Below are 27417 nucleotides of genomic sequence, written 5' to 3'. Positions count from 1 at the left end.
ATTAACCTCCATCTTTCTTTAATGTACGTGGACATTTGAAGTTTCCTCAATCTTGTGCAAATATAATCTCGAGTCTCCTCCCCAATCCAGATAGGCTGCTGACCATACTCTCCCCACTTCCTCACCAACTCCTATTCTCACAGCAGCCCCTCAAGGTCTATACAGGATAGCACATTTATTGGATATTTGCTATGACCAAAATGACAACTGATTTAAGTTTGTTTATTTGAATATTTATGAGGCTAAAATTATGATATTTATACTGATATTAGAACCCCAAATTTGATATCCCATGGGTATAGGATTAATCCAATATTTTGCTCTATTGACTCTCTTATCAATTATTAGGAAATATCCTAATGACAGGCCCTACAGTGTATAAGAAGCCAGAAAGACACTGGGTATAACAGCAGTTAACTCACTTATTTTGTCTTTACCAAGATATTTTGGATACTATATTGTCCTAACTAAAAGTTGCTATTCATTTCATAGAATAAATATTTAACTCTACCATTAAGATGAAGAATCATTTTAGGAGAATGAGGAAAATATTGTAGATCTAATAAGCAGGTTAAGAACTTGACATTGAAATGAATTTGTCAACAAAAGTAAGGAAAGAATGTGGAAGTGTCTTCACATTGTGTAAGAGAGAGAAATTCTATCGTCTAAAGAAAAATTGGAGAGCAACTAAGTTAAACATCCTTATTATTCTTTTTTACAGTTTTATTGGATAGATTTTACATTCCATAAAATCTACCCATTTAAAGATTATAGTTCAGTGTTTTTTTTAGTATATTCACAGAGTTGTGTAAACATTATCAAAATCTTTTTATAAAACATTTTCTGGGCTAAAAAGAAATCTGAAAACATAGCCTCTGGCAATTATTAATCTACTTTCAGTATCTGATTTGCCTATTCTGGATATTTTACATACATGGAATCATAAAATATGTGGTTCTTTTGTGCCTGGATTCTTTCATTTAGCATGTTTTCTTTTCTTTTTTTTTAAATATATTTTATTGATTTTGTACAGAGAGGAAGGGAGAGAGATAGAGAGTTAGAAACATCTATGGCTGCATGATACTTAAGTGAGTGGCTTTGCCTCATTCAGTTTATCTATTCATCAGTTGATAGATATTTAGGTTGTTTCTACTTCTTGGCAATAATTACTAATTGTATAAAGAGCATTTGTTTTAAGGTGAACATCTGTATTTATTTCATATATATATATATGTATATGTAGTTGTAGAATTGCTAGTTCATTTGCTAACCTATGTTAAACACTATCAATTCTATTCTTAATATTTTTAGGAATTGCCAAAGTCTTCTGAAGTGACTGTGCCATTTTACATTACAATTCCTCCACATTCTTGCCAACACTTGTTATTGTCTGTCTTTTTTAATTTTAACCATCCTAGTGGATATAAAATAGCATCTCATTGTAGTTCTGAATTATTCTTGTTTTTAGCAAGAGGAAACTGAAGGCTTGAATCTTATATTTTGTATCCCAACTAGTCATGGAAAAAATCTGACCTACAAGCTGTGTTATCTTAGAGAAAGATATGGGAGAATACCTAACTACTAGTAATAGTTACTCTTGGTTACTGGAAGGTACAGAATTAGAAAGGAAGCAGAGAGATGCTATTAACTTGTTTCTTTATACTCACTTATTGCTAAAATAAGCATTGTATGTGTCTGCATTGCTCTAAGAATTAAAGTGAAAATATATAAAAAATAAAATCCATGTCTTCTAATTTCTAGTTCTTAATCCTTTGGAGGTTTAGGCTAAAGTCCTTTTTGCATAAAAATTATATACATATGTATATATAATATTGATATTAGATAATACATTTATAATATTATACATATAAAAACTTATTTAAAATACTAGCAAGGTCAAACTTGACCAAATAGAATCTGAGTGTTCTGTGGCAAGAGTTACACAATGGCTAATGATTTGCTGGAATGTTTGAATAAAAGTGTTACACTTTCAGCGTTTTCAGGTTACATAGCAGTTGGCTGGAAGAAATTTTTTCTTATGATTAAAATGCAATAGAGATATGGTAGGTCATATTATCCTTGCTATCCTTGAACATAGTTTAATAAATAGAAAGGCTTATGACTTGATAAGCTCGAGTAAGCACCAAGTTGTGCCATTAGAACAATTTGCTGCCCTGTGTCTGAGGACTGATTTTTCCAATGCAGAGTGACACATAACGTATAGAAAATCATTCATACATTATTTCAACATTAAAACACAATAACTTAAGTAATTTCCAATGATTAATGGCAGTAAAACCATGTAGATTAAATAGAGTTTAAGAGAATAAAATTTATGATTTTTTTTAAATGAAGCCCAGTGGATCTTCTCAAAACTTTTTTGATATATTTTTATATATCAATGTTGCATCAGGATATACAACTAACATGACAGATTTAATATGCTTTCCATAATTTTATTTTTTAAAGTACTATATTGTACTCCTTTTCAGTTTGAGCAAAACTGCTTAGTACTTTTTTAGGAGAGAGAAAGAAGCAAATTGGGAAGGATCTTAACAGTCTCTCAATTCAGTTATTGCTTACTAATAATTAACTATATTATATACTACCTGTTAAATTTATATTGGAGAATGAAAGCCTGATAATAAATACTCTAAAAAAAAAGGGATCTAACTTAAAAATGAAAAGATAAAAATTCAAACAATATTGGAAATAAAAGAGACTTACTCTGTGCTTTTCCTGCAATACCATTACCCTTCATTATGAAAATCAGTCCATAGGAAACCATAAAAGTGAATAGCACTTTATGAGGCTTTATTAGTCTTTATGAGGCTCTAGGTGCTTGGGATAGATAGGATCAGAAATGACCCTATTTCAAAAGGATAACAAAGAATGCAGATTCCAAAGACAAGAATCTTCCACCAACAATGTGCCTTTGCTTGCCCCAGAACTTCAGACCTTTGGAATGAAGAGTAAGAATTAACTAATCATCATAACAAGGATTTATAGGGCAGAACCAAGAAAACTGGTTCTAGAACACATAATAACCTATCGCTTTACATGTCTCTGACATTAGTTTCAATTTCTAAGGAGATGAATTTGTAAATATACTTAAGATGAAAAGTAGGCCCCCCCTGGTCAGAGCCTTAGAGAAGCAGGTAACGAAGACAATTTAATTCAATAATGCATTAAGTATCTTACTCAACGTTTTGGGTTGTGTAGTTTAGATAAAATTTCCCTAAGATAAATGGAAGAACCCATTAAAAAATCTAGGTGGCAAAAACAAAACAAAACTAGGCTTTTAAAAAAACGTTTAGCATTAATATTCCTTCAGTGCTAAGCAACTAATAAGATATTTTAGAATTGGAGAAAAGTAGTGGAGCTCAATAAATACAGTAAAAATTTTAATTATATATTCAAGTCACATATTCTCCCCTAAATAATATCATTTAAATTTGTTCCCATTATATTCACCAACAGAAATGTATTTTTTTCGAATATTTGTTCTGCTCCTTGCTTAGCTATAGTACCTTGACTTTTTACTTTTTTTTTTTTTTTTTTTTTTTTTACTAACTTCATTTCTTATCTGATTAGTTCATTGTGTCAGATGCCAGGGCTCAGCTTGACTTAGCTCATCTCGTCTCATTCAGAGGCAGGTCCAGGTTTTGTACAGACAGAAGTTTACATAATTTGGCTCCCTCTTAAAAGAAAATAGTACAAAATTACAGTTTCAAAATAAGGTAAAAATTAGAATAAGAGAAATCACAATAAGTTTTAAAATTTTTAAATGCTGAGAAATACTGCAAATAATACAAACTCCAGGAAAATCACATGTTAACTGCCTGACATACCATTATAATACTTCTAGATTTTGGGGGTTAATACTCTTTAGTAGTTTCTTTAGACAAAAGCTATTTTATAATATCGTCTTCTATAAAGATAATGGAAAAGCAATTCAGTTTTTCCTCCAGCATAATTCATCAAAATTATTTTGTTTGTTTTATTCTCACCCATGATGTATCTTTTATTGATTTCAGAGAGAGAGGAAGGGAGAAAGAGAGAGGAACATTGATTGGTTTCCTCCTGTACCCATCCCAAATGGGAATCAAACCTGCAACCCAGTTATGTGCCCTGACCAGGAATTAAACCCACAACCTTTTGGTGTTCAGGACAATGCTCCAAACAACTGAGAAACCCAACCAGGGCAAAATTTGTTTTAGATACTGAAGTTTAGGATATATAAATCATTCCACCCTCATGCATAGACATACTTACTATTTTGAGTACTGCTACAGGTTTGTGCCCTAAAATCAAAACAATTTTGATCAATTTAATTTCATACAATTCCTATCAAAAAGAAAGACACATATGGTGTCTCAATAATTGTAGATGTTGTATCATCACATATATTCCAACTGGAAAGCTATAGTTATGCCTAAGCTTCAATGCAAACTGAATCCTCTGCTTACAATTTTATACATCTGATGATTGGAAGAATTTTCCAGAGACTAGCTTAAAATATTTAAGACACCTTTCTCTACCATTTACCTACATCATTGTAGGAAGTGGTGCGATAGGACCCATTTTTGTGGTATAAACCTTGGGTTTGCACCTTTATGTCATGATGCTGGGTGGGTTAGCAGAGTGCGAGGTAGAAGTACTCCCAGAAGCTATTCCTTCCCAGGACACATAACTAAAATTTAACTAATTGCAGAAATGACCGCAAACCATCCTATCTAATAAAGAGGGAATATGCTAATTGACTGCCATGCCCTCAAAGATGGTGGTACCCATAGCCACAAGATGGTGGCACCCAGTCTCCTCAGCCAGGCTGGTTCAGCCACTCCACATGCCTGCCTCCAGAGTCCCCTAGTCCCCTCAGTATCCCCAGCCACCCAGGGTGGGTCCGAGGCACAGGCAAGCCTCAGAAGGTGGCTGCCCAGGTGCCCAGGGCCACCTGAGGCTCAGGTAACCAGGGCCACCCTAGGCTCAGGTAACCAGGGCCAGCTGAGGCTTGTGCTGCCAGCAGGGGCAGTAGCAGAGGTGTAATGGGGGCATCACCTTCCCCTGATCACCAGATTGCCTCCCACCCCTGAGGGCTCCCGGACTGTGAGAGGGAGCAGACCGGGCTGAGGGGCCCCCATCCCCTCAAGTGCATGAATTTTCATGCTCCAAGCCTCTAGTGTAAATATATTTTATGAAACCTAAACAGAATGTATCATCAATTGAACTTTCCTTACCAGGATTCTTAATGCCTACAGCCATTGTAACATACCCAACACGAGGGCAGGTGCTACAGAAAGGGTGTCAAAGGGGCAAGAAGCTACTGTTAACTGAGGGTGAATGTCTTTATTTTGCGAAAACATCTGACATGTGAACACATTGCTAAGGCCTTTTCCAGAGCCTCAAAAATGCCTCTGCAAAAAAAGGGGATGTGGATCTTCAGCATCCCCAACTTCAGTCTGCTCCTGATCTCATTTTGTCTCCGTTATTGAATGCTCATTCTGCGAGCAACACACAGGGAAGCATATACTGTACATGGCCACACAGAAACAAATCGTGTGTTGTAAAAGTAGTTAGTCTGCTTCTCCAGAAGAAAAAACTTTCACGAATATAGTGAATAAACTTTAGAGTTGGAGCCACATTCCTCTGAGTGTTCACAAATCTCTAATAGAATTGTCTGGGGTAAATGAAGGGTAACAGCCTAGTTGAGAAAACAAGGAAGAATACCAGGGAAATGAGACTTCAGTTCAGTCAGTGAGAATGTTCTGAGGTCCAGCCCAGGGCTGTTATCACAGGTGTGTGGCAGGCAAGGCAGCAGGTGTGGCCTGAAAAACAAGAGGCCCCAAAAGGGGAGATGGGAAACATAAAAAATGAACTATGCTATCTTGACAGTTTATCCCTGGGACTGAGCTTACCCGGTGCCCTAAAATAAATCTAGATGTAGACTCTGAGGTCAGCCCAGCAGGTTGGATTTACACTACCAGAAGGAAAACAGGCAGTATTAGAAAAGTGTTTTAGCCTCCTACATCAAATTTATCCTTCAAAATTAGATCAAGATTTATTTGCATCTGAAGGCAGGAGTGATTATATGACTTCTTAAGCCTTTCATCATCAATCTGTGATATATGAGAGAAGAATGAAAATGTAGTCTCCGAGAAAGATGAATGATGAATATTGTAGATCTGAGGACTATTCTTTTAGTGCTTCCTATAAATCATCTAGGCTATTTAAAGCCTTCCAGTATTTAAGATGTTATAATTGCCCCACTGGAGAAAACAGAAAAGAAGCAGCATGACCATTTTAAACGTGCTTTGCAAAACCATAGAAAAATCACCCAAATATTCTTCTCAAATATCTTTTCTTTGGGTCCTTCTTGAGTAATTTTCCTATTTCTATTTGAATCAGAATATAACAGAATTTTGCAAGTACGTCTAAGTAATATATGAAATCTGAATTCTTACCAGGCAGTTAAACTAAGAAAACCAACACTTCTTTTGCAGCAGTCTCTCTAGACAAAAATTACAGCTTTAATGATCCTTAAAATACTGACTTAGAAAAATCATGGAAGTTCAACTGCACCTAATGCTTTCTTTCCTCGGAGATTTGACCTGTTGGCGAGGTAAAGCTTACTTTTTCTTTTTATTTCTCCTTTGTAAAGGTGATGCCCCCAATAATTTTCTCATGTTCCTCATCCCGGTGATGTTTCATCTTTCATGGCAACACATGCCCAGTCTATTATAAATAAACTAAACAATTCCTAGTTGCTTAAAAAACAAACAAACTGTTATATAGTTTCTTAAAACATCAGATATTTTATCTATTTTTCCACAAAAATGAATAAAATATTGGGGTGGGATATTTTAAAACATGAGCATAACATGAAATGTAGGTCAAACTGGGAAGATCAAATAACACACGAGAGATTTTAGTAATCAGAGCCAAGATTATATAATGACAGCCCTCTCCTTTTCAGCACTTTGCACTTGATGCTTGGGAACACGACTTAGTTAAAAGTCTCCTACAGAGATAAATGGCAACAATGGCTATTGAAAAAAAGCCTTTCAAATAATGTACTGTATTTTTCGGACCATAAGACGCAGGCACTTTTTTTCCCCCAGAAGTGGGGGGAAAAAGTCCCTGCGTCTTATGGTCCAAATATAGCCTACACATATACTTTAAAAAAAAGGTTTTTTACTTGCCCGGCTCTGTGTGGTCTCTGTGTGCTTGCCCGGCTCTAAAATGGTTTTAAATGCTGCTGTTTACTTTACAGGGTTGATTACATGTGTTTATGACTGTGATGTTGGGTTTTAATGCACATAAAATATTTTAGGACACTATTTGTTTCAGAATCTTTTTTTCTTCATTTCCCTTCTCTAAAAACTGGTGCATCTTATGGTCCGGTGTGTATTATGGTCTGAAAAATACGTTAATTATTTTAAGAAAAATAATCGGAAATTGCAACTATATGAAAATATTTACCTACTAGAGGCCCGATGCAAAAAGATTTTGTAAGAATGGACCTTCCTTCCCCTTTCTCTAGCCAGAGCCCCTGACTGCTTGGTGCCTGCATATGCAAATTAACCTGCCATCTTAGATGGGCTAATTTGCATACTCAGTTCTGATTGGCTGGTGAGCATCATGAAAGCACAGTTAATTTGCATCTTTCTCTTTTATTAGTGTAAGTCGACTGGAAAACAACATGCATAAATTAAAAATGAGTGCTTCAAAGGTGAGAGAATAATTTCCCCCCCCAAAAAAAAATTTTTTTTAAATAATGATTTGAAAATGGGGGCATCAGCCAAGTGGCCCACTCACAGCAGCTACAGGCTGGGCCTCTCGGCCAGCCATATTGGGGGTCAGTCCCATGCAACAGCATGTCTGTAACAACCATGGTCTCACCACAACAGAAGGGTGTGTGCAGCTTAGGGGAAAACCTGGAGCACCTGGCTCTGGTGGCCAGAGAGGATTGTGCTGTTAGGCTTCATGGGACATCTCCTACAGAAGGCCACTTCCTAAAGACCAGATGTAGCTGATTTCCCTAACACAGAGAAACAAACCCAGAGAACTAGATAAAGGAACATGTTTCAAATGAAAGAACAAAATGAAACCTTAGAAAAAGAACTAAATGAAATAGAGATATAAGCCATCTAACTGATAAAGATTTTAAAGTAATTGTCACAAAGATACTCACTGAACTTGGGAGAAGATTGGATGAACACAGTGAGAACTTCATTGAAGATATAGAAAATATGAAAAAGTACTAATCACAGTTGAAGAATTCAAAGAGCAAAATGAAAATATATGTAAAGGGAATCAAAAGGAGATTAGATAATAGAGAAGAATGAATTGACAACCTGGAAGTTTGAGTAGTGGAAGCTGATAAGGAAAAAGAAAAAATAATTTTATTTTATTTTATTTTTTAAATATGTTTTTACTGATTTCAGAGAGTAAAGGAGAGGGAGAGAAAATAGGAACATCAATGATGAGAGAAAATTATTGATTGGCTGCCTCTTGCACGCCCCCACACTGGGGTTCAAGCCCACAAGCCACGGAGGTCCTGACAGGGAATTGAACCATGACCTCCTGGTTTATAGATTGATGATCAACCACTGAGCCATGCGGGCTGGGCAAAAAATGAATTTTAAAAACAAGATAGTTTAGGGACATCAGATGTACTGAATTCTCATTATAGGTGTCCCAGAAGGAGAAGAGAAAGATAAAAGGGAAGAAAACTTATTTGAATATATAATAGCTGCAAACTTTCCTAATCTAAGGAAGAGAAGAGACCTCAAGCCCAGGAAGTACAGAGTCCCAAACAAGATGGACCCAAGAAGGTCCATACCAAGACATATTACTAAATTGTAAAAAATTAAAGCTAAACAGAGAATCTTAAAAGCTTATCAAGAGGAAAGCATAAGACCAGCAGAAACTTTGCAAGCCACTTCCAATGCATAGTAATTCTTTTTTTTAAAAATAATAGAGCTTCTGCCAAAAATATCTTAACATTTTCCAAAAATGTAGGACACGAGCCTCCTAAATTAAAAGGATCCACCGAGTGCCCAGCACAATGAATTAAACACAAAAGTAGCTCAGCCGGTGTGGTTCAGTGGTTATGCATTGACATAAGAACGAGGTTTGATTCCCAGGCAGGGCACATGCCCAAGTCTTGGGCTGATCCCCAATAGAGGGCATGCAGAAGCTGATCAATGATTGTCTTTCATTAGTGATGTTTCTATTGCTCTCCTTCCCTCTCAGAAATTAATTAAAAAATATTTTTTAAAAAATTTTAAACACTAAAGCATGTCATGATTATTTCTGGATGTCAAGGTTAAAAAGGATTCTAAAGATTTCCAAAGGGGCAAAACAAGATTTACATAAAATCATGTTTTCAGCATGGCATTTAGACTTCTTGGTAGCAGCACTAGATGTTAGAAGACTATGAAAGCAACACCTTCAAATTTAAGGGGAAAATTTAATTCTAATCTAAATTCTGTATTTAGACAATCCAACCAAGTATGGGGCTAAAATAAAGTGTATACTTGCAAGGTCTAAAAATTTTACCTTACCATGTATGCTTTCTTAGGAGGCAACTGGAGGATGTGCGCCACCAAAACAAAGGAGTAATCTAAATAAGAAGGCATGAGATCCTGAAAACAAGATCTCACAAAGCAATGCAATAAAGGAAAATCCCAGGATGACTACTGTGTCAAAAAAGTAGGATGGGTAGTGGGCAAAAGGTGGGAAAATGGGGGACATTTGTAATAGTGTTTACAATAAAATAAAATAAATAGTAGCATGGGGTTTTTAGGAAGTACCTCTCTAGAAAACTTGGAACAAAATATTTGAGTTTAAGGAAAATGTAGAAAAGAATGAGACAGATGTTGGGAAATTAGGGGAAAAGAATAAGGTATCATAAGTACATGGGAAATTAGGGTAATGATGAAATGAGGTCATTAGAAGTACAGCAAATACACATTTTAGATGAGTATAATTGTGTCACAAAAAGTAAATCTGAAATTTTATTTCTTAAATGTAATTATTTTTTACAGTTTTAGTAATCAAATTTTAGAAGTTTGACATGAAAAATATAGTGAAATTGTATTGTCAGCAATTTGATTGATATTTCAGGTATTATACTCCACAATTGCAATAGGTGCTCATCTTCAATAAAATGTGCACTGCAGAAAAATTTTTCAGAAAAATCTATTAGTCAGCCAAAACTGGTTTGGCTCAGTGGATAGAGCATCGGCCTGCGGACTGAGAGATCCCAGGTTCGATTCCAGTCAAGGGCATGTACATTGGTTGTGGGCATATCCCCAGTCCGGAGTGTGCAGGAGGCAGCTGGTCGATGTTCCTCTCTCATTGATGTTTCTGGCTCTCTATCCCTCTCCCTTCCTCTCTGTAAAAAAACAATAAAATATAGTTTTTAAAAATCTATTATTCAATAACTATTCTGTAAAAGGAATTATGTCTCTTGCTTAGGCAAGTCTCAAAATTTTTTATTTACAGAAATGATGCATAATCTACAGCAGTACTTTCAACAAGCTTTTCATTTAAATTTTAGCCTCTGTACACTCAAAAGCATAATGAAAGATCTACTTCTTTAAAAATAATATTTTGAAATTCTATAGGTTTTCCTTTTTTATACTGTTTTTGCTATATAAAGAGTTATATCCAGTTTTTGCTATCAAAATATGAGTTATGGTTGAGATTCTTCTATACATTGTTTATATTACTATTACATAATCTCAGAATAAATTTGGATTTAATTGAAAAACAAAAATATTTTAACTGGCCAAAATATAAATTAAATCAAGAAGTAAAACACACACACACACACACACACACACACACACACACACAAGGTACATGTAGATGTAGAGAATAGAAACAATGTCCTTTCCCATCCAAAACAAAACAAAATTCATTTTTAAAGAAACTTTATGTTTAAGGCCTCCAAAACATGGGTATGGAAAATCATCAATCGGAATGAATTCCCAAGAATTCATTTTTGGATATTACTTTTGAGAAGTTTGTCGTCTCAATTCTAGACTGTTCCAATTTTAAAGACAAAGTATACCAATCTTTATTGCTTTACTGGAATTTAGAGTTAAAGGCAGTATGATAAGAACAGATGCTGCTATCTGCCATTGTAATCTTAATGACTGTTATCAGCAATACTGCAACTCTTTTCTTGAAGCAAAAAGGAAGCCAGTTTGGTTGGTAATGTGGGTCTTATGACTATCTTCTGGTCAGAATTGGACAATGAAAGGTCAAAATGTGGTTACCAGCCAGACATGTGTTTCTAAGCAGCCTAGCTTAGAAAGATGATCAGTAGTGTTAAAGTCTGTTAAGTCTAATTTAAATAATTAATGTTAAAAAAAAAATAGTCCTCTATGGTCTTGGCAGTTTACTAACCCTGTTTGAGGATTGTTTTCTCATCTGTAAAATGTGAATAAAAATACTGAACTCTTTTGGAGGTTGTGAGAAATGAATGAGACAATATTTACAAAGCACTTAACCAAGTGCACAGCACATAGAAATGACTTGAATAAATGGGTAACTATATTATGTGGATAATCAAACTTGACTGAACCTGTTTTGCAGAGGCTGCTCTCTGAGAATATTTTTTGAGCAGATGATTGCTCTAAGTCAGGAAAGGAATTCAAGAGAGCAGACCCAGGATATTGCTGGGAAAGCAAAAGATCTTCTGTAAGACTCTAAATCCCATGAAGGACTGTAAATATATATTTAGTCCTTTATGGACATACTAGAGGCCCGGTGCACGAAAGTCGTGCACAGGTAGGGTCCATAGGCCTGGCCCTTGATCAGGGCAAATCCGGGCTTTCAGGCTACCTGCTGGGGCCTGCCTTCATTCCGCACCATCCCCTGGTGGTCAGTGCAAGTAATAGCGAGCAGTCAAACTCCCAGTCTCCTGGTTGATCTCCTGAGGGGAAACTTTGGATATTAGCCTTTTATACATATAGATTGTGTAAACATATTGTGTAAAACATTAGACATTTTTTAAATTTGAAATTTTTAAGTGGTATGAAGTAACTTAAACAAGAAACTTTAAATCAAGATAGATACGATAAAATAATTAGAAAGGTGCTCTCTCAGCAAGGAGAAGTGCAAGGGGCTTTTACTAGGAGCTACAGTGGAAACAAAAAGGAGCCAGACACGAATTCTGCCTTCATGGGACTTACTATATAGTATGTGGAAGAGTTAAGACATGGCCACTAGACAGAATAGTCGGCATTTACCGCTTTATTTTGCTGCTCAGTATCTGAATCCTCATGAATACAAGGGACTCTGCTATTCAAATAAATTGTTCTTGTTGTTCTTTTTCTTTAAAATAACCAAAGTTGGCTACTGTGTTTGCAATCAAGGATCCTGACTGACTCAGAAATCTGAAATTTGTCTTTTTGGGAAAACTTCATGGGGGAGGGAGCACTTGAATTGTATCATGAAGAATATTGGCAATGTGGTACAAGAACATTTCAAAATAACAAAACTGCATGAATAAGCAAAGGCATTGTGTGGGAGATTTACTCATTCATTCTTTCAATATGTGTTTCTAAATACTGTGTATACAAGGGTGGGCAAGATAAGATAGTAGTTGGAGATTGGCGGAAAGGAAAAAGGGTGAGGGGAAAGGGTTGAAATGACAGTAATATTACAGAACTGAAATTGGTTAGATTTGTAACTGACTGGATGTGGGCAGTGATGATGGGCAAGGCGTTTTGCACCCAAGTGAACAGGAGGCAGCCATTAACATGAGAAACAGAGGAAGTAAGTTAGGCAGGGAAGATGATCATTTCTATTGTAGACTTAGTGAGTCTAAGGTTTAAAGGGGCAACTTGGTACAGAAATCCAGCAGGCAATCAGAAATGAAACTTGAGAGAACCATAAGACTGAAGATTGGAATAGAGGTTTTGGAATTTAAAGAGATTGTGAAGCAGTGGGGAGCTGGTCGTGGTAGAGGGACACGTGTCTACCCCTGTTTGTGTGGATGTGGTGTAGACTGACAAGAGAAGGGGTCCTGCAGAGATCTTTGAAGAACATCGGTATTTAGAGGTCCAGAGAGATGGTGTGTGTGTGTGTGTGTGTGTGTGTGTGTGTGTGTGTGTGTATACACACACACACACACATACATACAAACAAATATATATGTGTGTATATATACACATATATAGAGGAGGGAGGGGAAGAGAGAGAGGAAGAGAGAGAGGGAGAGTAAGAGAGAGAGGGAGAATGAGAGGGAGAGAGAGAGGGAGAATGAGAGGGAGAGGGAGAAGGAGGAGAGATGCCTTGAGAGAAATATAGATGGTCTTGAGGACTTTATGAGAGAGATTGCTTCCAGTTGAGGAGTTCAGGAAATGTTTCATTGGGGACCTTTAAATTGGGTCATGTGATGTGTGGGATTTGGACTTGGGGAACCTGAGGCCTTGGTGGGGAGAAGTGGGTGCTCAATTCAGAATGGAATGAACAAAGACACAGAGAAGAAGGCAAGGTACGTGTGGGAATAGAATTTCAAGTTCTAGAGCACATGTATCAAACACAAGGCCCACGGGCCAAATCCGTCCCGCCAGGCCTTGCAATGTGGCCCCCACCGCGCTGTCATCACTGCACTCCGCTGCGTTTCCATCACAATGACAGTTTATGACTGTTCAGTAAACCATTCAGCCCGCGATTTAGGCTGGATTTTAGATTTTGGCCCCTTCTCTGATTGAGTTCGACACCCCTAGTCTAGAGTAAGGGCTTTGTGGATACCAGTGACTTTGAGACTGTTATGTGAGCTGCACAGGAGACAGAGCATTCTCTCCCCCTTACTGCCACTCTGGTCACTTATTTTCCAGAATGATTGGTATGTTTTCTCATTGATAGCTTTTATTCAGGCTCCGTGCAAAAATTTTTATATCTACATCTTAGTGAACTTTCATCATTGCTGCGTTTATTAAAACACTGTCTGAACAGTGTTTGTGATCTCACTTGAACATGATGGCTTGAGGGAGGGTTGTGTCCTCTGAGATTATTGGGCAGATTAAGAAGAACATTTCTCCCAGTTATCACTTTTGTGTGACCAAACTTTGTCTAAAATGAAACCAACTTGTTTCTTGTGGCTTTGTTCCAGGTTTGTGTGTGTGTGTGTGTGTGTGTGTGTGTGTGTTTTAAACATTTTGGTTGGTTTTGTTTGTTTTGCAGGGCTTTCTTTCTTTCTTCCTCTTCTTCTTCTTTTTTTTTTTTTTTTAATAAAGCACTCTTTGGTTTCAGTCTTTTATTAATATTTTTGTTTGCTTTGCAGCTTATCTGTTCCTTTGTCTTCCCATGTGTGTGCTACAGTTTTACCTGTAGTTCTGACTTGTAGGCTGTATAGTTTAGCATAATTGCTAGCAAATACACTGCAATTAGAGTATTTTGCCTGCTGGGGATGGATAGATTGCTCAAACCAAGAAAACATACATAAGAGCTAACCTGTCAAGGCATACTGCTGCCCACGAAGTATTTAGGTCCTGTTGACAACCTTCTCGCCGCCTATAATAGGCCCAATCTCAATTTAGAAATCAACATATGAAAAGTTTTAAGGTCAATAATGTGCAAACCTCAACTTGGTAAGTGACTCCATCTTTTTCTGTTAACTGTGAGAATACTTGAAATGAAAAGAGAAAGCAATCTCTGAAGTTTTTTTTAAGGCTTTTCAGAAAAACAGTAAAAGAAAAAAACAGGTATTAGGAACTCTAATGATACATATCACTGCTGAGGTCCCTGCAGCGAAGCAAGGCCACAGTCAGGCTCCGTCAGTCCGTTTCTGGAAGGAGAGCACTGTGAGCATGGAAGCTGGTGGGGCAGGCCTTCCTAGCAAGGGTAGTGATGTCCTCCACAGGAATTTTACTCCAGAATTCAGAGAGTTTGGTGAGAGCAGTAAACTATTACAGCACATTCCTTGTCCCTTTCTATTATGGGTGAAATATACCTAACATAAAATGTAGTATTTTAACAATTTTTACAGTGGCATTGTACATGTTCAGTTCAGTGGCATTAAGTCACAGTGTTGTATAACATCACCACTATTTTCTAGAACACCTTCATCATATCAAATAGAAAATTTATACCCATACCCATTAAATAATAACTCCCCATTCCTCCCTTCCCCTTAGCCTCTGATAACCTCTATGTTGGGTATGGGTAGAAAGTGATATCTTATTGCAGTTTCTGACTCTATGAATTTGACTATTTTAGGCAACTCAGATAAGTGGAATCATACAGTGTTTGTCCTTTTGTGTCTGGCTTATTTCATTTCCCACAATGTCATCAAGTTTATCTACTTTGTAGTAGTTTCAGAACTTCATTCCTTTTTTGAAGCTGAATAAATTCTGTTGTATGTGACATAGTACATTTTTTTATTCATTCATCTATCGGTGGACATTTTAGGTTGTTTCCACCTTTTTAAAAAAATATATATTTTATTGATTTTTTACAGAGAGGAAGGGAGAGAGATAGAGATCCAGAAACGTCGATGAGAGAGAAACATTGACCAGCCGCCTCTTGCACACCCCCCACTGGGGATGTGCCCACAACCAACGTACATGCCCCTGACTGGGATCCTTCAGTCCGCACACCGACTCTCTACCACTGAACTAAACCAGTTTCGGTTGTTTCCACCTTTTGGCTGGAATAATGCTGCTATGAATATTGATCCTTGCTTTGTTATTTTGGGAATACACCGTGGAGTTAAATTGCTGGGTCATTTAGTAATTCTATGTTTATTTTTTGAGGAAAATATCGAAGTGTTTTCCACATCACTGCACCATTTTTCATTCCCATCAACAGTGTACAAGGGTTCCAATGTCTCCACATCCTTACCAACACTTGTTATTTTCCATTTCTTTGATATAACCATCCAAATGGGTATGAAGTGATATCATATTACAGTTTTGATTTGCATTGCCCTAGTGACTTTTAGTCATCTTTTTAGGTGCTTATTGGCCACCTGTATATCTTCTCTGGAGAAATGTCTATTCAAGTGTTTTACCCATTTTAAAAAAACATATTTTTATTTCAGAGAGGGAGAGGGAGAGAGAGAAAGACATCAATGATGAGAGAGAATCATTGATTAGCTGCCTCCTGCATACCCCACACTGATCAAGCCCAAACTTGGGCATGAGCCTTGACTGGGAATTGAACTGTGGCCTCAGCCATGCCAGCCTGGTTCTTTTACCCTTTTTTTTTTTTTTTAATCCTCACTTGATATTTTTCCATTGATTTTTTAGAGAGTGGAAGAGAGAGAAAAAGACAGAGAGAAACAACCATGTGAGAGAAACACATTGATTGGTTACCTCCTTCACAAGCCCAGACCAGGGCCCAGGCCAGGGAGGAACCTGCAACTGAGGTATGTGCCCTTGACTGGAATTGAACCCAGGCCCCTTTAGTCGCAGGCTGATACTCTATCCACTGAGCAAAACTGGCTAAGGCTGTTTTACCCATTTTTAAACTGAGTTGTTTGTCCTTGAAATTTTTGAAAAGCTTCAATCTTGGATACTTAATTATTTCTAAAGTCAGTGACCTCTATTACTAATGATATTCACTTATCTCCAAATGAAAAAATTTCACATTAAATTTAACTGAATTTTGAGTGCTGACTTCTTCCACTCTAAGAATTGTAAACTTTTACTAATTCTTAGACAATATTGAGGTTCCTAAATACTATAAATAGAATAATATTTTAGTTGCATTTAAAAAGTTGATTTGCTACTGCTAATATGTGTGTCTCTGTGTGTGTGTGTGTGTGTGTGTGTTATTTTGTTGCACCTTGTAAAAATTTAATTATATATAGGTAGTTTACCTAAAAAGTTAAATCTTGGGTTTTTCAATAGTAATTTTATATTTACCCCTCAACTTTGGAGTTAAGGTTTTGGGCTGTGAACACAATGTTCAAATAGATATTAACTGATTTATTCAATAATTTCTACTAGTTTCTAATCTAAAGAAGTTCAGGGGTGCCCTACCCAGTTTGGCTTAGTGAATAGGGCGTCAGCCCACAGAATAAAGGATCCAGGGTTCTATTCTGATCAAGGGCATGTACCTCAGTTGCAGTCTTGACCTGGAGGCAACCAATCAATGTGTTTCTCTTACATTGATGTTTCTCTCTGTCTCTCTCCCTCCCTTCCACTCTCTAAAAATCAATAGAAAAATATACTCGGTGAAAAAAATTTTTTTTAAAGTGTGTGTGTGTATGTCAAGTTGACAAGAGTTGGACTGAGATAATTTTGTACTGTCAATGTAGCTAAGCAGGAACTACATTTCCCATAATTATCTTTATGATCTTGGTTTTGGTTGGCCACGATAGAAATTTTTAGATTTAAGTGGAAATGAAGCACCAGCCATGTAACTTGGAAGGTCCATGCAGGGTCCCAGGCACCATTGCAATTTTGCACATGATCTGCTGATTCACCTCGTTGGCAAGAGGCAGCATCAGGGCCTGCAGCTCCTCCAGCTCATGTCCTGGATGAGGCACATGTGTAGCAAATCTCAATATCCTTTCTCTCTCTCTCTCTCTCTCTCTCTCTCTCTCTCTCTCTCTCTCTCTCTAATGGAGTGTTTCCCAAACTTCTCTCATGATGAGAATCACCTGGTGGAGTTGTTAAAATACAGATTCCTGAATACAAACTAAGAAGTGCTAAACTAGAATTTTTGGAAACATACAGGTAATATTGTATACTTAACTTGGTGCACAGCTCTAATGTATACACACTTTAACAGCTGCTAGCTCAATTTTGAAATTGAAATGTATTTTAATAAACACTGCCTTTATAGTTATTCAAAGTGTGTGTATACATTTTTGGAGGACTAGATGGATAGAGATCTATCCTATTGGTTCTGGTTTTCTGGTGAATGCTAGTATACTTCCCTATGCAGTAGAATGCTGAACACAATTGAAGTTTTGGCCTTAAGATACCCCTGGTGCAGTGGAAATGCATGGCTCTGAGATCACACAGAACAGAGTTCAGTGGCATAAATGATTTATGGTATTGGAACCTGATTCCTCATCTGTGGAATTGAGATCAAATGTTTACTTATGTGGCTATGCAGGGTTCACTTCAACTTTGTATGTAGAACACCTCACAGTAGGTGCATAGCAAATGTTAGCTTCCCACTCTGCTAAAGGGAGATGTGTTTAGTTAGTGCCATGAGTCTTACTAATGATTTAATTGAAGGGAGTCTCTTTGATATTAAATGTGATGTAGTTATTTGGCATATACTGTCTGGTATCACACCAATACCAACTTCTGGGTGGTTAGCTGTATTTGAGGTCAGTTCTGCCATTTATCTGTGTAAACTCTAGTTATGTTTCCCTGAGACTAGTTTCAATTTAAATATTATTACCTCAGGTTGTTTTTCTCCTCCTCCTCCCCCACCTCCTCCTTTTTGTTATAATAGGAGAAAATGTTGAGCTTAATCTTAAGCATACTGTAGATGTTCAGTACATCTATGTATTGTGAGAGTATTATTAGGGTATCAAAGATGAGTTGGGTCAGTTGTTGCACTAAATGTTAGCATTTAGCATTTAGTTTCAAATCTATGAAACTACAGTGGAAGTTATACTTCTTTTAACAGTAGAGAGCAGATAAAGTAGAAAAATACCCACGGAGGAGGTAAAGTTTAAAGTGATATAAGAGAAACAGATGCCACAATAATAAAACCTCCTGCAGACATTTGCTGATTTATGGGACCATGAGCCTTTAGTACCGCTCTCATGGTAATGGCTATGCAATACTTTCCACCTGGCCAGGGGCTGGTCACAGCAAATAAGTGGGAGGGTGGGTGCCCTGAGCTGCAGAGCCAAATTAACAATTTTGCCCGCAGGGGAGAGCTGGTTCCTGCTGACGTCCTAGAAGAGGCTGGAATGCATTTGGAACAATGGGCTGCAGCTGAGAAGCTTTGACAGTTCAAGGAGAAACGCGAAGAAACGAACCTGCAACTTACATATCCAGCTTATAAACCAGGCCAAGAGTTCTTTACATTCTCATGCTTTCTACAAATCAGCGCCAACGCACAATACCATTGGTAAAAGGGCAAGCTGTCTCCTTTCTCCCTTTGTCTTCTCACTATCATCTTTTCTCATTTTTTTTTTTTTCTTCCGTGCACTCTTTTTCTCAGCCTCGGGGTTTTCCCTCCACCCCTTTGCCCCTTTCTCATTCCCGCATCATCGGCTCCCCAAGTTCTCCGCTTGGCCCGGGATCCGCACCTGCCAGGGCAGCGCGGGAGCCCCAGCCTGCCCCCAACTCCCCCCCATCCACCACCACCCCCCGCCCCCAGGGACTGGCAGTGACGTAGGCGGGAGCTCGGTGCCCGCGCGGGCCGCTGACGTCACTGCCGCAGCGGTCCCAGCGAAGCCCGAGAACGGGAATTCGAGGAAGGGAGCGCGGCCAGGGCCGAGCCCGGGGCTCGGGGTTTCTGGGGTCGCGCGGCCGGCACTGCGCCTCGCGCGCAGGCCGAACTCGCCCCGCACCTTCGCCCTCGCTCGCCGGGGTTCAGCGATAGGGGATGTCCCCGCCGGGCGGGGCCGCGTGCGCACGCGCCCGGGGTGGGGAGCTGCTCGCGGGGAGGCCGAGGGGGCTGCGGCGGGAGGCTGGCGGGGGAGGAAGGCTGCGCGCGAGGTGCGGAGCGGGAGGGAGGCGGCTTGCGCCCGCGGCCGCCAGCCCGGCTCTCGGCGCGGCGGCGGCGGCGCGGGCCTGCGGCGCGGCGTCGTGACGTCACGCAGGCGGCGGCGGCCGCGGTTGGCGCAGGGGCCGCGGCTGCAAAGTGTGAATTACGCCGGCTCGCGCCGCGGGAGGAGTGAAGCCGGGCTCCGGGGGAGGGGCGGGGCGGGGCGGGGCGGGGCCGGACCGGACGGCGGGGCCGGAGAAGCTGGTGCTGCTCCCGAGCCCAGCGCGCCCGGGTCCCGACGCCGGCTCCAGCCTTCCTTCCTCGCATCGCCTCGCTCGCTCTGCCCCGGCTCCGCTCCTGGCTCCGCTCCTCCGGGCGTCAGACCGCCGGGGCTGCGGGATTCCCGCTCCGACTTTGCCCGGGCGGCCCCCGCCTGCACCCCGGAGCCGCCGGGCTCGCGCGCGGGTCCCGGTAACTGTCGCCCCGGCCCCCGAGGCGCTTTCCCGCCGGCGGCCCGGGCGCGGCGTTCGGGCGGCGGAGGCGTGAGAGCGCGGCTTCCCGGCCCGGGGTCCGCGGCCGCCCGACCTACCCCGCCTCGGCCCGGCGCCCCGCAGCCGCGGCCCCTTCCGAGCGCAGGGGCCGGCGGCCGGGGAGGGCGGGCGTGTTCAATGGAAGTATGTTACCAGCTGCCGGTGCTGCCCCTGGACAGGCCGGTGCCCCAGCACGTCCTCAGCCGCCGAGGGGCCATCAGCTTCAGCTCCAGCTCCGCGCTCTTCGGCTGCCCCAATCCGCGGCAGCTCTCCCAGGTAAGCTGCCGGGGCTGTGTGTGTGTGTGTGTGTGTGTGTGTGTGTGTGTAGGGGGGAGGGGGCGGGGAAGGTTCAGTCTTGGGGGGCTTCTCTCTTTGTTCCTCTCTTCCCACCCGGCTTCACCTCCGCGACACCCCCAGCACCCGCCGTCCCCCCAGACCCAGCGTGGCTCATTGTTTGGGGTTTTCCTTCGACGGGAGAGCTCATTCCTTTATCCTCGGACCGTCCCCCCTCAGTGCCCGGCCTCCAGGCAGGTGGGCTCGGGGAGCCCTGGCTTAGACCCTCCCCAGTCCCCGCGTTCACCCCCCCCGGATCAGAGGTTCCAAGAAAGGACTTGTGTCTGTCCCTCCCTTTCTCGAGGTCTCGGGCTGGAAGTTGGGCCTGCCTTCCTTAGTGGTGGCCCTGCACACCTGTGCCCCCTGCACACGCGCGCACACACACACCTGTGCCCCCTGAACACGCGCACACACACACCTGTGCCCCCTGCACACGCAAGCACGCAGGCACACACACCTGTGCCCCCTGCACACGCGCACACACACACCTGTGCCCCCTGCACACGCAAGCACGCAGGCACACACACCTGTGCCCCCTGCACGCGCAGGCACACACACCTGTGCCAGGTTGGCGCCCCGCGGCGCTCAGGGGAACCTGCGGGTCTCGGAACAATAGCCCGGCCCCTGGTGCTGCTCCCCAGGCTCCCGCGGTTCTGTAGACGCACCCTGGGCGGCATCGGAGAAGCTGGAGCCTTTCCATGAAGCTTCGGTGACCGCAAACTTGATAGCCAGGAATCAGTGTTGTTTTTCATTTAATGAGATTTTAGGGGAGAAACTTGCTGGTGAGCACTCACAGGAAAACTTTGCTTTTGAATGGTCCCAAACCAGTTGCTCCTGAGGATTTTGTGGGTTTTTGTTTTTTGTTTGGTGATGCTGTTGGCCCACTTCTTAGTTCTTGCTAATGTTTCATTTTGATGGCCAGATTTCACAGAGGGAGGCCAGAATCATTTTATTTGGTTTAAATGTGAATTTAGTGCCCTGCATTTCCGTTTGCCAGAACGTTTACATGTTCGTGATTACTTTTTAATAAAAATATGTTTGTTTTTCTATTGGTTCATATTAATAATGTTTTAATATCTTTTCTCCCTCTAATTAAATTGTATATATTTCGAGCTGGATGTGTGTGTGTTTAAACTGGAGCACCTGGTAGAGATATTGCTTAAAACAGGTGTGCTCAGTAAATATTTGTCATTCGTGTCTTTGCCTAAATTGCTTTTAGAGAGAGCGAGAGCCTGCCTGTATTTGGGTTTTTCTCTGAATTGTTTTTATTTCATAGGACAAGGTGATATATTCATGAAGTCAGAGACAACTTGTAAAAATTACGATGATATTAAGTGACATTTTAGATAGCACCACATTGTTATTTTGAAAGTTGGGTCTGGATTTCCCTTTATAGTACTGTTGAAAGCATTTTTGGGTTGCAAAATGAATGTTGAAGAGATGTTAGTGCACTGCTGAAAAAGGTTTTCAATGGCAGTAATTGAAGATACTTAATGATAGTAACTTTTTTCAATTCTAAATATTTTACTTTCTCAGATCAGCAGGCACATGACAAATACCCACTTCCTGTTCAATCTAAATAATAAAGGCAATAACTAATCAAATTATAAAATCTAAAATATGAGTAGTTAACTTATGCTCCCTGAGGAGAATGTGAATGAGAAGGGAGATTTCATGGGAATTAAAACAAGTAAGGCTGATGCCAGGGGTTTTACCTGATGTCTTAATTAATCCCTAGAGACTAATTTTAAGTTGCACTCCTTGATTCATTTCCTAGCCTTAGGTTTTAATGGGTAATGGAATGTAAAAAATATTGTGGCAGATGGAGCAGATTATGTAGAGTAGGGGTGTCGAACTCAATCAGAGAAGGGGCCAAAATCTAAAATCCAGCCTAAATCGAGGGCCGAATGGTTTACTGAACAGTCATAAACTGTCATTGTGATGGAAACGCAGCGGAGTGCAGTGATGACAGCGCCGTGCGGGCCACATTGCAAGGTCTGGCGGGACGGATTTGGCCCGCGGGCCTTGTGTTTGACACATGTGATGTAGAGTCACACCATATTTTACTCACTCTTATAACCTGAAGAAAATGTTCTATATTCCAAAGTGAAGTATATTGGAACTTTTGAAAATTTGGACAGAAATTTTCCTGAATTAACACTTTCCTAATCAATGTTGCGAAACATTAAAATAATGATGGTAAACTTATGATGCTGAAATGGGTATGCTTATCAATACCAAAACTGAGAGTATCACTTACTACGAAAAGCATATATTGATAGTGGTGTCTTTAGCTAGATGGAATTTGTAATAGAAAAAAAAAAAAGAAAATGTTGGAATCTTATAAAGAGCTCTATAAAATAAATGTTCAGTTAAATGAATAGCTTTCTTTACCCTGGAATCTTCAGTTTCTAAGTCTAAAGAACCCACAGATAGGTGGCGTGTAGTTTCACTTAAAAGACTTTTAAAAATCTGTTTTTGTGTGTGTGTGTGTGTGTGTGTGTGTGTGTGTGTTTGGGCATTAAGTAGGAGTTTTTTTTTTTGTAGTAGGGTTTTTCTATCTTAAAATATCTTCAAAACTAAAAATCTTTTCAGTTCTTCACCATAATATTGGAGCCTACCTCATAGTGATACTTAAATATTTATTGAATGAGTGACTAGGTAATGAAGTTGTTTCTGACATCAATTTTAAATACAAAAACAATATAAGGACTGTAATCAAGATATAGGAGTGACTTATTTATTCAAAACTTGGTTTGGAACTCGTAACTATAGATTTTAGCAGATTCAGGAAATAAAAGACTCTGAGCAACCAAAATAGATTTGTCGAACTTCTCAAAAGGCTGGGTTTTAGGCAACATTTTGACAAACTTGTTTTCTAAGTAGCAGCACATTGGAAAGGGGGCTGGGAGGCTGAGTCAGGTTCACACTGATAGGACAGAGTTGACAGCTGAAACACCAAAAGGCAGGGTCTGAAGAAAAAGTCTCCTAGCCTCACCTTTTACAAAGGCACCCCGGGGACAGAGAGTTTAGGGGCTTGCCTGTTGTATAGCACAGTTATTGGTCAGAACAATATAAATAGAGCCCATTTTTTAAAGTTTAGACATTTGTGCTGTTTGTTGTTTGTTTTTTTACAATGCTCTCCCTGCTAAACAATTTAAGGGTTGATATTAAATGGGCAAGTGTCAGTTATCTGGAAAATTCATTTATGTGGAACACCAGCTCTCCCTAGGATGCCAAGTAAATGAGGCATTAACTTTTTGTTTCAAACCAGGTCATGCACTACTTTCTCAAATGGTTAATAGGATTTTTTTAAAAACTATTTGAAAATGAGAGAAGTTTGTTTTTGCCATTTTGGGATGTCTATTGTTGTTAGTTGGATTTAAAGATTTATCTTGCAGATAAAGTTCTTACTTGGAAAAAATATATATTGCTAGGGCAGAAACTGTCTTGTTCACCATTGTGACCACAGAGCTTTGCATAGGTAAGTGCTTAATTAGTAAAGGGTGGAGGTCGGGCCAATGCCATGGTCGGCAAACTGCGGCTCTCGAGCCACATGCGGCTCTTTGGCCCCTTGAGTGTGGCCCTTCCACAAAATACCACTGCCTGGGTGAGTCTGTTTTGAAGAAGGAGCATTAGAAGAAGTTTAAGTTTAAAAATTTGTCTCTCAAAAGAAATTTCAATCGATCGTCGTACTGTTGATATTTGGCTCTGTTGACTAAGGAGTTTGCTGACCCCTGGCTAGTGTATTGATGGCAACCAAAGCACTGCACCTGGGATTACTTCAGTCAGAATTTCCATGCACTGGAAACAAGTCTTATTTGGGTTAGAAATTTGAGATTTCATTTTCAAAATTTATTATAAATCTATGTGATATATATTATTTTGAATAAAATACTTGGATCTAACATGTAAACATATGCTTTTAATATCATAATCTAAATTTGATTTCTAGTTAGTTATCTCCCCCCCCCCCCCCCCATAGGCTGGTTTGGTTTTGTTTTTTTTTAGAGCAGTTCAAAGTTCACAGCACAATTGAGTGGAAGGCACAAAGGTTTTTCATGTATCTCCTGATCCCAAACATGTATAACCTCCCCCTGTTATCAGCATCCCCCACCAGAGAGATGCATTTGCTACAAATTGCTGAACCTACATTGACACATCTTTATCAACCAGAGTCCATAGTGAACATGGTGTCTTTTTTTTTTTAAATACAGAAACTATTCCACAAATATTTACCAAACACCTTCTCTGAAGGAGGCACCTTGTGTTAAGTACTGAGAGAGGTAAAGAATTAGTAGTTTTTAAAAAATCACTTGTGAGCCTGCCAACCTACCCAAGTTTTTCTTTTCACCTGTCGTCATAGTGTACATCTGTGTTGTCTTTAGCAGTGTTCTTAGTATGTGAGAGGTTATGAAGGTCCTATATGTATGTTCCAGAACAGGTCAAAACCTGGATAGAAATTGGTTCCTCCTTCAAAAAGCTTACAGGATTGTAATGGGGACAATGGTATGATTCTATGTGATGCAGTTTTTGTCAAAGTGTTGATGAAACTACGGGAAAGTATACCTAAATTACCTGGGTAAATCAGAGGAAGCTCCAAATACTAGCTGAGGCTTAGGCCAAGGCCTGATGGTTAAATAGGTGTTTCTAGATAAACGTGACCCAGTGCATGAAATTCATGCACATTAAAAGAGGATTAGAGGAAATAATTTAATATTGCTGTTTGCCCTTTCTCTATAATAGAAGTGTCAGAGATGAAAGAAAATTAGTGAGATGTATATGAAAACCTTCCTCCTGTCAGAGTCTAGGGTTCACCAGGGGACCCAAAGTCAAGTCCCCACCCACCCACATGCACCTCAAAATCTCGTGAGACCCAGACCCTGCTGGCCCCCCCACATTGGGCTAGATCCAGACCCAGCCAGTTCCACCCTTGTCAGGCCCTGCCGGGCAAGGGCCGTAGCCTCAAGTCCCCTTGCCCAGCGCCTGGACTGCAGGGGGGCAGCCTGAGGTCCCCCAGCCCAGACTGGGGCAGGAGGCATGCCTTGAGGCCCTCTGTCAAGTGCCCCCAGGTGGGGGACATGGCCTGAGATCCCCTGTCAATCTCTGCTGGGTGGCGGGTAGGGGGGAGCAGCCTCAGGTCCCCTAGCCTGGGTTAGAGCGGGGAGCACGGCCTGAGGTCCCCTGGCCTGGTGCTGGGGGAGCAGCTTGAGGTCCCCCGTCAAGCCCCGCTGGGTGGGGGTGTGTGGCTGAGGTCCCCTGGCCTGGCACTGGGGCAGGGAGTGTGGCCCGAGGTCCCCCATTGTGATGTCAGGGCAGGGGATGAGGCCTGAGCTCCCGTCAAGCCCTGCAGGGGCGAGAGAGGGCATAGCCTCTGGACCCTGCCGATTGCTCTTTAAGGCTCCTTATGGGAACTTAGCCTCAGCTGTGGGTGCAGCCATCTTTGTGATGGTCATTAGCATATTCCCTCCTTATGAGCTAGGATGGGTGTGTGTAGAGGGAGGAAGAAATGCAGTTCACTATCCAACAGAACTTCTGCGGATGATGGAAATGTTTGCTGCAGTATCCGATATAGTAGCCATCAGCCATATGCAGGGTGAGCAAAGTAGGGTTACAGTTATGCATTCAAGAGACAATAGTTTATTCTTATATTTTTCTTTTCCATACAAATAACTATAAACCTACTTTTGCCCACCTTGTATAGCTAGATGAGCACTTGAAATGTGGCTAGTTTGACTGAGGAACTGAATTTTAACCCTTTGCACTCCGCTGTCCCCTCTCAGGGGACATCGGAATTCTAGCATATCACTGGGATGTCCCCTCTCAGGGGACATTGCAGTTTATTAGTGATTACGGGGAATTGAGTTAATTCAACGCACGTGTCCGCCGCAAAGTAGCGTCGAGTAGCTGGTAGCCAGTGTCCAGAATGGTTCGGAGTGCAAAGGGTTAAATTCAATTTTATTCAAATAGCTACACATGAATAGTGGCTATTGTATTGGCAGAGCAGATGTATGATATAATGTTACTTCATTAGTAGTGGCCTAATGTTGATCTATAAGTAAAACATGTTCTAAAGGTTGACCATTCAAGTTACTTTCAGGTTCTTGCTGTTGTACACAAAACATGCATGACAGAGTCTTTAGAATTAAATCACTAGGTTGGGTCAATACCTAATAACATTTTTTGGTTTTCTGGAACGCTCTATCCAACTACAGTACCGAGATAAATGATCATCTCTCTTTCATCTCTAAGATGTTATTAGATTATAATACTATATAATTATTTAAAAACATTATTTTGTATTTTATGAGCCTTTATAGAAATGTTTTACTGCGTTAGTAGATGCACTGTGATACGCGAAGTTAGTTTTAACTTGCAGTCAGCAAGCCCGTACACTTCCTGAAGTGTTTTTGTGCATTTCCATTTCCTCTTTTGGGAGATATCATTTGCGTATCCTGAGCTCATTTATAAGGGTTCCTGCCTATCTGATATCAGTGTGTAAATGTTCACAGTTCCACGTTACTGTTACCCTCGTAGTTGCCTCTTCACAAGTCTTTACCCAGAAGTCAGTGCAGGGGGAGCGTGAGCCAGAGCGGAATGGCTCTGGGAAGTGGTGGGATTCCCCCAGGGGAGTGAGTCTGTTCAGAGGCCCTCCTCCCTGCCCACTCCCCAAAGACTTGTTCTTTTGGACCTTGGTTTCATTTTTCTGTTTTCAGAAATACCTCATACTTTAATTTAAATTTAATACTACCATATTTTGGCTTTCATTTCTGAACTAAATGTATGTTTACACTACAAATGATATGTTCAAACAAAACATGTAAATGTGTAGTGTATTTGGGGTGTATTTCTGTTTGAGAAGTAGGGCACTCAGAAGGCTAGTTTATAAATTACACTGTCACAG

At 40.5% G+C, this 27417-nt stretch overlaps 1 protein-coding gene across 6 annotated transcripts in view; it reads left to right on the top strand.

Annotated features, from left to right (window-relative positions):
* The first annotated feature begins 19860 nt into the window (after positions 1-19860).
* The window catches only part of PDE7A (phosphodiesterase 7A), an 82107-nt gene continuing 74550 nt past the window's right edge, over positions 19861-27417 (top strand). For 4 of the 6 annotated variants that reach the window (XR_004987774.2, XR_006741580.1, XM_036437070.2 and 1 more), the window contains exon 1: positions 19862-20456. Coding sequence is in view for 4 of the 6 variants with exons in the window: in XM_036437070.2 (XP_036292963.1) it covers positions 20319-20456 (138 nt within the window). In the remaining 2 variants the exon portion in view is untranslated. Of the gene's footprint in view, positions 20457-27417 lie in introns of all 6 variants that reach the window. The other 2 variants (XM_045581444.1, XM_036437071.2) reach the window with 2 other exon arrangements.

The sequence above is a fragment of the Pipistrellus kuhlii genome, unplaced genomic scaffold (assembly GCF_014108245.1).
Source record: "Pipistrellus kuhlii isolate mPipKuh1 unplaced genomic scaffold, mPipKuh1.p scaffold_m20_p_14, whole genome shotgun sequence".
NCBI classification, from domain to species: Eukaryota; Metazoa; Chordata; class Mammalia; order Chiroptera; family Vespertilionidae; genus Pipistrellus; species Pipistrellus kuhlii.
Note: the sequence above shows the minus strand (reverse complement) of the source record. Positions and strands in the feature narration are given on the sequence as shown.